The following is an 11,727-nucleotide window of genomic DNA, read 5'->3' on the forward strand; positions in this document are numbered from 1 at the left end:
TCTTATCCTCTTAATGAAGTGTCTTTTCTTCATTTTCTGCTTGACCAGGCTCAGCAATCGCTACATCTCATCAGGAGTTCGTCCCTTCTTTCGACTAGACGCTCAGTATTACAGTAAATTGAATAGTAATCTATCTCAATCCTTTGAGGCGTGAACATTATTTCGGTTTTTTCTCTTTGATATCATGTTGTTGTTTTTTCTTACCTGAGAAAACATAGCAGAGTATGACAGGTGTCGTTTGACATTATATTTTTTTATTCAATGATCATGATGTCAGCAGAGACAGTTGTGCCAGAGAGAGAGAGAGAGAGAGAGAGAGAGAGAGAGAGGAGGGGGGGCAGCAAAAGTCTCCATCTGTATTGAATCAGTCAGGGGAAAAAAAAGGCAGTGTGCAGCATGTAGATGTAATTAAACTATGATACAATCGTGTAACTTTTCATAGTTCTGCTTATCGAAATACAAATGTCAAAGTGACTATGGCCTGTGAAGATTCCACAGTCTATTTCCGCATGGTATGACAGATCATTTTTACACTTCTAGGGGCACAGATTACAATGTGATACGCTTTCATTTTCAAGCAGAAATGCTTAACCCAAGATTTTCAGTGTGTCGCAGAGAGATTTTTTAAAAAGATATTTCCACTAAAATGGGTTTTCTATTCTAAATTGAGAAGCCATGAATTTCTATATGGCAGATCATCAATGGCTTTCAGGAAAAAAGGAGTACTCACTCTAGTGAACAGAAATGCTGAGCTGTGCAGGTCATAGGAGCTTGAATTCAATGGATTCAGCCACCATAACAAGACAACCTCAGGAGAATACACTTCCTTTCTAGTTCAGAATATATAAGACAAGTAAACTTTTTTTTTTTTTCAATCAGCATAACAACATTTAAGCTTGAAACTGTCGGCTTCGACATCCCCTCATCTCAGAACCTGCTAAATGTGATTCAAATTTCTGTATGCATATAAGCTGGAGTTCACTGATTAAAAATACATCTGTGTATTTCAGGGAATCACTGGGATTCGCTTTGCCAAACACCAGAGATGTTACATCAGGACCCAAACCAAAGAGCTGCCAAAACTCACAGAACTGAAGAACGAAGATGCCGAAATTGAGGTGCGCTTTAAAAAATCTCCAGAAGCATTGCTTCCAGTTATCTGTTTTTTAAGGACCGAAAAAAAAAAAAACATCATGAATTTTGTATTAGAATACAAGAGCTTCAGAGTAAAATTTGTTCCAGCTATCACTCTCTCCCTCTTCCTCACCTCTTCCATCCCCCTTCCCTCTAGCATCTTCCACAAAAGTATAAACTTGGATCTCCAGTGTCCAAGAAACCACCAGAAATCCTCTAACCCCACAGTGGCACACATCAAATGATGTTTGCCGTCAATCTTGAACTAATATTAATTTTTAATCATCTCTTCTGAAGGCTTAGTCCAAATAGCCTTAAGGAGAAAGAGAGAGAGAGAAAGAGAGAAAGAGAGAGAGAGAGAGAGAGAGAGAGAGGGAAGGAGGAAGACAGAGGTTCTTGGGAACAGCAAGCCATTAAAATGGTATTTGAAGATGTTTGCTGCGTAAATTTCACTTGACTCAGGGATGAAGTGATTCATCTGTCTCCTTCTGCTCTAGCAGGCATGTGTAACGTTGGTGGGTTTGTGGGTTGGGGGAGGGGGAGGTGACAGGAAAAATTCAATCAATCAAACATCCAATTTATCTATGTCACAGAGAATGGCAGGCAGTTAGCAACATGTCCTGTGCAGCCTTTTCAAGTATTTTCATCCTCTAACATATTTCCATTCAAATTTGTAGGAAGAACAAAGCAGATAATTCAAATCTCTCTTTTTGGTCAGGACAATAAGATGATGTGTAGTCATCTGAGATCCCAAATCTCCTCTTTGGCTTCAGCGACAGAAGGTACAGGAGACAAAGCAGCCTGTGTCTTTTTCCCTCTCATCTCTTTAATGTCTAATCTGTATTTACAAATACTAATTGCCGAGCAAGCGCCATATGTCGCTGCCATTTCCCACTTTTTTGCACATTGTGAAACCTAATTAGATTTTTCTGTTAAGCTATAATTCACAGATGTGAAATCAATCAGAGTGGGCCAGGGCTGGAGAGGAGAGGAGAGGAGAGGAGAGGAGAGGAGAGGAGAGGAGAGGAGAGGAGAGGAGAGGAGAGGAGAGGAGAGGAGAGGAGAGGAGAGGAGAGACATATGAATGATTGTAACAATTGTCCACTACAACGGAAGTTTTTCACTGGGAACACAACACAAACCATGATCTCTCATTTTAATCTTGAGTGCCGAGTAGAAACAGTATTGCTCTCTATGTAAAATCAGAAATGATCAAAATTTCTTCAGAAGGAAATATTTGCTTGATTTTTGATACATATTACATTAAGTTTCAACTGATTTCAGAAAATTCAGCTCAGTCATTGCAAACTTCAAATTATTTTTGCATGAATACCTTCCAACTCGCGGACAAAATGTAAAGTCAATCTTTGAGCCACATTAGTTGATGTAAATGATGCCTCTTCTAATACTCACATAACACCAGATCTAATGTATGGAACACACTGTACCTTGACTCCAGAATAACACCTGTGAGAAAAGAAATGGTGAATTTGCACAAAAGCTGTTGCTACATAATGGTAGTTCACTGTTTTACATTCCCCCGCAATTTAGAAACAAATTGGAGGCAAATCAGTTGCAGTCATTTGAGAGCAGTTAAATTGCATGCAGCAGTTTTCAAGCAGCCATCAACACATACAAATACAATGCTACGTGTACCTTGACACATTAGTGACCTATTCAGATTTTTTTATTATGAAGCAGTCCTTATACATAGTTCTCTTTTTAGTCCTACTATACTGATGTAACTGTGCTATAATACATTACATTCAAAATGGTCCATTGCGTAACTATCTAACCTTAAGAAAAGCATACCTGTATTACGAAGGTCAAAGCATATCGCTAGATATGAATGAAAATGCTTTCCCTGTCCAGGTCAGCCCAAGACAGGCATAAGATCATGCACAAAGATGTATACAGAATAATTGTGACTGGATATTGATGAATGTTGAATTGCTGAAAAACTGGTTCGTGTAATGGTAAAGGTGTACAAAACACAGCTTGTTGCTACAACAAAAATAAAAGCAAACATAGATAGATAGATAGATAGATAGATAGATAGATAGATAGATAGATAGATAGATAGATAGATAGATAGATAGATAGTTCAGGGGAATGGTTAAACAGAATGGGATGTCCTTTTCAAATTGCTGGGTATGAAAAGCATGTAGGGGTTTATTCCAATGTGATTAGCTCCGAGCATCTGCTCTGCAGGGTACCTGACTGTGGCCAACAGACTAGCACTGCTCAGGCGCGAAACAATATGGGTGGAGGGGAAACTGCAAGTGGTTGATAAGGAAATAAAACAGCCTGAGAGTGCGGCCAGGTGACAAACATGAATTGTTTGCCACCAGTATTTTCACCATTTTCAATTTATTCAGCTTGTGAAATGATGAAAGTGGTAATCCCTGGGCTTCTCTATGGCTTCTCAGCTGTGCTTCGAGATGAAATCACTGTCCGCCTCACAGAGGTACACAGTGTTTCTGGAATAACTGTCTCTCTACCCACAGGGTGTGAATTACTCTGGAACATAAAACTTTCACCCAGATGATATGCAAGTTGCGTAGAAACAGAAAAAATAAACTAGGGAGATAAGTGAAAGCTATTTTGTTATGAGGTCTACAGTGGCGTTCTCAGATGCACACAAACACAGACACACACACACACACACACACACACACACACACACACACACAAAACGTGTTAACTATTCCAATTGCCATGCACACCTCACTTGTTATAGCAAATAATTTACCTACACATGGTTGAGTCTGTCTCAGTTGAAACTACAGCATGACTAAATCAGTATAGAGATGAGAAGAATTTCAATTTGTAATAAACAGCCCAGTGACAGGTGTATAAGATCTGCCTTATATCTGTGGGGCTTTGCCGGCCATATCATATTTATTGTGCAGGCGGGCTATGCGTGAAGTAGCATTCTTATATCTCATCCATGCTACCATGGTGACCCGTGCAAGTCCCTCCAGGCATTGCCTCTTGCTGTTTATTGGGGATATTGGTCTCCAGAGTAGGGTAAAGAGGAATCATCCTCTATTTACTCACAAGGGGAGGCAAGCTTGGCTTCAGCACTTTAGTCGGCCAATTAAAAAGCATCTGCTTCTACCACTGGTTCTGATTTTAATTTCAGACTAAAGCAGAGGTCTGCACAGACCGCGTTCCCTCGCAGTCATCATTAGTTTTGTGTGATGTGAAAGAGGCCAGAGGGGAGAAAACTGTGTCAAAAGCCTGGACTAAGCACAGGGAACGGCACAGTGAGCAGAGCTTTTAATCAGGTGGAACTGGTGTGGGTTTCACCTCTCCACAGGTCAGTGGAATGTCACTATACAACAAACAAGACGCGGCACAGAAAGTGACTCCTAATAAAGCTGGAGTAGCAGGGGTAAAAAAAAAAAAAAAAAAAGAGAGACGGAGAGAGACAGAGAGAGAGAATGACCCAGTATAAATGATAGCAGCTCAGACGATAGCCCGAGGATTCTACATCAAGCTTAACTAATGTGCAATTAAGCCACAGACTAGGAGAAAATCACCTTGTAAAAACATTTGTCAAGTGAACCGTTTTTCCGTTCTCGCCACTAATTAACAAGGGAGCTGCAAGAGAGTTTGTTTGTGTTTGTATTAACACAAACACAAGCAAAACAAACAAAGACTTTATGGGAATACATTACCAAAGCACTTTCATATATCTCTATTAGACAGTACTGACATGTATTCCCTATCATTAAGCAATAATTGTTTGCTTTACAGCTCATGAACTACAGTATCAACAAATTAAGCATATTAATAGTGTTCAGAGGGCATGGGAGGAAAGGGGGGAGTTGGACACTGTGTTACATAGTTTTACTCTGTCTGTACCTTTAACAACATATAATATCAGCTCCCTAAGTCTATAAAGGAACACATGTAAAGTCATTTTAAAGTCACTTTTTCTCCTCTTGCCATAAGAATTAAAATGCAACACCGGCCTTGCCCGCAGCGCAAAAAAGGTTTTGCTGTGGTTTTTCAGAAAGGTCAAAGAGTTCAGTGTTCGCATGGGTCTCCGTGGTTCTTGGAGAACAGTGTGTGGTACAGGGTGACAGAATGGGTTCCCACAGGATAATGGAGACTGCAGGGCAGTGACTATAGCTCTGTCTGACCTCTTACCAAGCCAGTACATACTTTCAGCTTCCATCAACAGGTGCAACTTGCAGTAAGACATGAAGAAAAATGTAGAGTTCGTATACTGTTAAAATACTATAGAGTGTTGCAGTGTTTCTAAGGCAACCCAGAAACACTTCTCAGGTGAAAGACTGAAAATTCACTTTCAAGATTAAAAAAAAAAAAGTCAAGTATTTGATCATGGAAACCCTGTACTTTCTAAGAAAGTTGTTTGTAAGTTGTTGAAAATTTAATAAAAATTTCTTTTTGTTACTTTCACATAACAAAAACAGACCAAAACAGTATCTTCCCCTTCGTTTGCTATCATAAGCTTAACAACATCTTCATATTGCCATATTTCCTATGATCACTCAAGCACAGATTCAGTTATAAATGTTAAAAAAAACTGATAAAAAAGTATTTCAACAAATGAAACTGCTGATCCACTGTTTCTCTTGACTGACATAAAAGTCATTACTATGGGTCTTATTTAAGTATCATTATAAAATCAATGGAAAAAATTACGTGGAACAATTCAACATTTTCAGAAATCTGGATCAATCAAAAACGACATTTTACCAATTGTCAGGTTTCTCTGGACTACAAAACAGTTATGTAACAATTATGTACAGGTTAGGGATGAATTCACTAATTCTGAGTGTCAGATTCTATGTCATTAAGACCAACATTTCAAGCAGCCTGGTGAAAGTCCACCTCACTCTCGCTTTAATGTAAATGGCTTAAATAAGTTTTCCGATTTCTTAAAGCATTGAAGTGGTTTTCATTTATTCCAGGCATTAACTTGAAACTGATATGATATCTCACACTAAATTTGTGTGTGTGTGTGTGTTTTGTTTGTGTACGTACACTGATAAGGTGAGTGAGACAGGAGACGTTGACATGCAGGTGGAGGAGTCCCAGGTGTGGATTCCTGTTGAGGAGCCGATTGCTAACAGAGCTTTTCTTCTCAACTCGAAAATCTGGGAGATCTGCCAGAATCTGCCTATTCACTGGATCCACCCATCTCCTCTCAGAGGTACTGCAGCTGTACACTTTCAATATTTCTGGGCTGCACTGCTATTTTGCCTCATTAGAAAATCTATTGACCTAAAAGTTGTCCTAGAATGCCCCATGTCCCCCTCCTGTTAACTTCCTAGAAGTTTTTGGAAATAAATAAATGACTTACAATCTATTGCTTTCATACCAGCAACAGACTTCAGTTCCTACCCAAATTCACCATTTCTGCATGTAATCTTCCATGCCACAAAAGACAAAATATTTGATATATTCAAAATATATTTACTTTATAGAGATAGCACATATTCCTTTAATTTATGTTTTAAATTGATACAGACGCTGACTTTCACGATGTAGAGGATGTTGAGGATCCCACCGAGATTGAGGTGAAAGGCCGGCGTGAAACCAGGGATGTTCTTGATCATCTGCCAGTAAATGACTATGTAAGTACCAGATGATCCAGTCTACATGCTTTATAATGCACACTGACTGTAACGAAGCAGGCTAGTCATGCTCCCTTTCTTCACATAAATTGTTCATTAGTCAAAATCCCCTTCTATGACTTGAAACGGACTATGTGTACCATGGGGCATTGCAGTTGCTCCATATATCTGCTAAAATCAGGCCAGTTCATTTAAGACTCCCTTAATGTCTTGCAGTTAATGGAGAGCGATATTTAGTCTTCAAAGGCAGCAACTTTTCCCCAAAGCTCACATAAGACTCTTTCTTGATTTTCCCCCTCTTTTTTCAAACACAAGCAGCTAGTGATGTACAAAGAAGCCCTCCCAAGGTCACTCATTAATGAATGGATACATTTATTAACCAAGGTTTAATTATCAAGGCGAGAAAAATCTGGCAGCAAAAGACCCTCTTTTCCAACAAGTGCAGTGGATGTTCTGTGATTAATTACCGTTGACTCACACCTACATAACTCTTGCATACTCACCAAGAACACACATGTTTCACACACACAGAGACAGTAACACACAATTGCGGGCAAACACACACACACACAGTCACTTCCATTGAGTTGAGAGATGAAGGGGAGGGGTAGACAGAGACAAGAAAGAGTTCCATACACTAACATTTATCTGCACAGGACCAGCGATGCCTTGCCCGCGTGCCTGGTCCAGCAGGCTGAGCAGCAATGTTCCGTATAATTAAAGCCAGGCCAGAGATGAAACCCCACTCCCCCTTTTGAAATAGCTGGCTTCTATCAGCTCAGTAATACATACCAGTGCATCCCATTCCACGGCACTGCACTCCCAGCCTGTGTTTGTGGGCCCAGAGATAATAAAAGGCCTTTGTGAAGCATCAGAAGGCAAGTGGCTCCCAGTAATTGGAGTCTGGAGTCCTGTCGATGCCAGCAGGATGCCAGATATTCCAGACCTTTCCACAGAGTGTCAACTCCCGCTTCTGACCGCTTCTTCGCTGGCACCTTGCTGACCACACGAAGCAAAACTCATACTTTGCTGCTGGTCTTTTTCCCATTGTGAAGCTTTTATATACAATCATCAGAACTTCCTGTGATGCATGCTGCGAAATATGCACTACTGACCTTTCCTTGCCTCAGTCATGCTGACACACAGTGAGCCTTTGATATCTGTCAAACTGCATAACTATTGTCCTGTTGCATAGAAAAACTGCTCTATCGTCTTTGACCTACACTGAATGGATATTGCTGCTATGGCTAGTCCATAGACCGGATGGCTCACGTAAACCTGACAGCATTCAGAGTATGCTGTTTACTGGCTGGGTTCACTGTGAACCACAAAAATGATTTGGGTTATTCCCAAAGATAAGATTAGCACTTGAACGAGTAGGTCTACACGGGAGTCAAAGAGCTGATTCTAATGAAGCCAAGCTTAAATGTAAGCCTCCCAAACCTTCCACTTGACATTAGTGTCCTCACCTTCATTTTACTCTCCCAGGGCCATTCTGGCCTGTTAATTGCTAATTAAAACCCATTTTGCATAAATCAAATGGCTTGAGGTGTTAGGCGGTAGTGGGTTAACGGTGCGAGGAACCTCCGAGAACTCTTTCAGGACACAAAGAGCAAAACAACATTGTACATATTTGTACCGCACAAGACCAAACATTCTTCATTTGGCAAAAAACATTATTTTTATTTGTATGACTTCTTTCAGAACCCTAAATTCAATCTAAAAATAAATAAAATGAATACAAAAATACATCTCGAGGTCTAAACAAGGTATTAAAAACACTTGAGAACGTTTACTTGTGAGATTAGCGCAGTTTAATTGTGTGTGGGATTTGCTGAATTATATGTTATTATATTAACATCATTTTCACTGAATACATGTCTGATCTCTTAAAAGCAATTAAAAGTGAGTAAATTACCTCTTAGAGGTGTGAAAACTGAAGAAGAGACGGCACAATCCTTTAAGCCACACAAAGTTTTTTACTTCACGAAATTATGTGTATTAAACCCCTGACCTAAAACTTAAGGGGCTGTTTTGAGCGCGAGTCTGCGAGGCAGCTCTGATGACTTCTGTTGCAATACATGCAGCCTGTTTGTGAGTGCAAGATATTTCCCCTGCTAGCCTTTCCTGATTGCCGCTGTGTTTCCTTATAAATGCTGTTTCAAAGGTGGTGTGAGTGATACTCTCTTAAAGTCATTGCTTTGATGAACAAGACTTTGGGGAACAATACATTTTATTGTCTATCTTTTTCATTCCCTCAAATCACACATCATATTTCCTTACACCCATTTTTTTTTTTTTTCCCAAATACACAAATGGAGTCGCTGTGCAGACCTGATAAAATTATCAGCGATTTTGCTGGCACGTTTTGTGTATTGTTTTTGTTGCGACAAATCGTTCGCTCAACATTGTCGACCCTAAACCTGACAAACATCATGAATCTCTAATTGCCTACATATACTTGGCCGTGTAATAAATCAAACGCAGCAGACGTTGTCTAGTGGTGTCTAATACTACAGTGCTCATCATCAAGCGAAAGTCATTTTCCACTCATTCATCATTGCACAGAGCAGTCCTGAAAGCTATAGCGTGATTGGAATGACCTCTATGGTACCTCAATACAGAATAGACAATGAGGAAAGTGCCACTGTGAAAGAAAAATTACATGACTTATTGGAGATTATTTCCTACATCTTACATTTTAAAAAGAATGTCAACATTGTATTTTAATGCGAAGTGTACACTCTCGAAGTGTTACTGGAAAAGTAAACAGTGACAGCAATATACAACCAACAAAGTTTAAAACACCATGTTGTTGACCATATGACAACCACGCTTGTCAGCGAAACATACTGATGTCAAGCAAAACAAGCCTTTTACATCAGTTTACCATCAAACATCTGTTATATCCGTTCATGTAACATAGATCAATTAAGGTGGATGGATTCACAATGGAGTATTTTTAATCAGTCAAATAGCTATATATTGTCTCTGAGGAGGAGGCGTCTGCTGCTGGGGATTGAAATGCAGTCAAATGAAACTGCAAGGCTGCCGTCGCCTACGCCACTACGCTGGAGTTAAGTGGCACTTCTCCGAATCCATCTCAGTGCTGTGGCTGATCAAAGCCATGGCACTCAGCCTGGCTGTGTCACGAGAGGCAAACACACACATACACACACTCACACACATACACACACACACACACACACACACACAAGCACACAAACATACGTGATCACAGATACACACACAATGGACAAGGCCAAGGGCCATTAATTCAACCCAATTTACCTTTCGTTTGGGTTTCATTTGCCCCTTATATAAATTCAGGGCCTGTCTGAGAGAGAGCAAATAAGCACATCCTTGTTAGGTGATCATTACTCCACTAATTGCTTTAGGAGTGTGCCATCCTCTTTATGGCAAGGTCAGGAGAGAGCAGCAGGCAGCCTTGTGTGTGTGTGTGTGTGTGGGGGGGGGGGTGTTCATTTGAGGGCTCAAATTAGGAGGCAAAAGCCCCTTTCCATGGGCAAGCATCAGTTGTTCACGTGGGAGTGTGAGGTTGCAGATGAAGGAAATAGCATAATTATAGCAGTGGCTGGCAGTGTCAAAGGTACTTTGATGGAGCGCTGGGTTGGGGAGGGGTGGGGGGCGTTTGGTAAGGAACTCCTGAAACACAGATACAGTTGAAAGTAATGTTCCCAGAGGCACAATGGAAAGGTCAGAGGTATTATATCATGTTTTATGCTCCTGCAGCTCAAATCAAGGCCAACACCGGTTTGATCGCCTGTGACATCAAGTAGCACAGCAAGGGTTTTTTTGGGGGGGGGGTTTTTTATCCCATGATATTTTTCTTCTCCCTTTAAATCATTCTTCATTTACCTTCAAAGCAGGACCACTGTCACTCTGAAATCAGTCCATCGCTCATGTGTCACCGCTCTGTATATAGAGAGAGCAGATACAGGTTGACCCTGTCGCATTATGCCTTTTGCAGAGTGAAATTGGACTTCAACTGGACAACAGCCTGGATGAGCAAGGCTACTGCTGCCAGTACTGTCGCCGTGGTTACCGCTACTGCCGGAAATACCATGAGCCTCTGCGTGGGTTCTGGCCATATCCATACTGGTACCAAGGAGGCCGAGTCATTTGCCAGATTGTTATGCCCTGCAACTGGTGGATTGCACGCATGCTTGGAAGAGTCTAGAAGTATGCAGAAAAACCTGGAAGAAATAAGTGTTGAACTGAGTGGTGCTATGCAGCTCAGGGTATTTAGACTGTCATGACATCTGTATTAGTTCTTGTGCATCTAGACAATTAAAAAGTCAAAGCAGTTCTAATTTGTATCAATAATTATGCAGTGCCTAAACATTCTGTTTAGAATTTCTGTAATTCTGTATTTCTGTAAAATTATATTGGTTTGTATAATATGTCTTATTTGATGTCTGTTTTTCCACATTTTCTGTAATAGGTGTGTTGAGAGTTGCCAACAGAAAATCATTTATTGATTAGGTCCTCTTAGTTTGACGGGGAACACTAATGTAGCCTTAAACTAGTAGTTTGCATGATCTTTCTCAAATTATGTAGGTATGTTATTAAAATATGGTGTATAACACTGTAAAGCCTTTTTTCTGATGTATTATTTACAGCACTCAGCATGTTTTCTTTTGAAGTTATTTTTTATGTTCAATGATGCAGAGATGTGCAAGTGAACTGCCTAAATACAACAAGCTCAATAACCTCTAAAGATAACGCTGAAATAAAAGTCCTAGACCTCAGAAACATCAATACAGCCCTTCTGCAATCAGTGTTAAGCAGAACCATACTCTCAGTACGTACATAGATCCACAATGTTAGATTTTAAGGCTACCATTAATGGTACTGTAATTGCAAGCTCAAGATTTTACAATAAATGGCTGTGAAGTGATGTCAACAGAAGGGTTGCTACATCATTTACATGAATATCCCTATAAAGGAAAGTTTTGGG

At 40.2% G+C, this 11,727-nt stretch overlaps 1 protein-coding gene across 1 annotated transcript in view; it reads left to right on the forward strand.

Annotated features, from left to right (window-relative positions):
* tnmd (tenomodulin) overlaps nt 1-10,947 on the forward strand; it is a 38,056-nt gene extending 27,109 nt beyond the window's left edge. Inside the window, exons 4-7 of the mRNA XM_030766837.1 lie at nt 1,011-1,118; nt 6,163-6,322; nt 6,640-6,746; nt 10,738-10,947. Coding sequence (XP_030622697.1) covers nt 1,011-1,118; nt 6,163-6,322; nt 6,640-6,746; nt 10,738-10,947 — 585 coding nt within the window. The remainder of the gene's footprint in view (nt 1-1,010; nt 1,119-6,162; nt 6,323-6,639; nt 6,747-10,737) is intronic.
* The last annotated feature ends 780 nt before the right edge of the window (nt 10,948-11,727 follow it).

This window comes from Chanos chanos, chromosome 2 (genome assembly GCF_902362185.1).
Source record: "Chanos chanos chromosome 2, fChaCha1.1, whole genome shotgun sequence".
Classification (NCBI taxonomy): domain Eukaryota; kingdom Metazoa; phylum Chordata; class Actinopteri; order Gonorynchiformes; family Chanidae; genus Chanos; species Chanos chanos.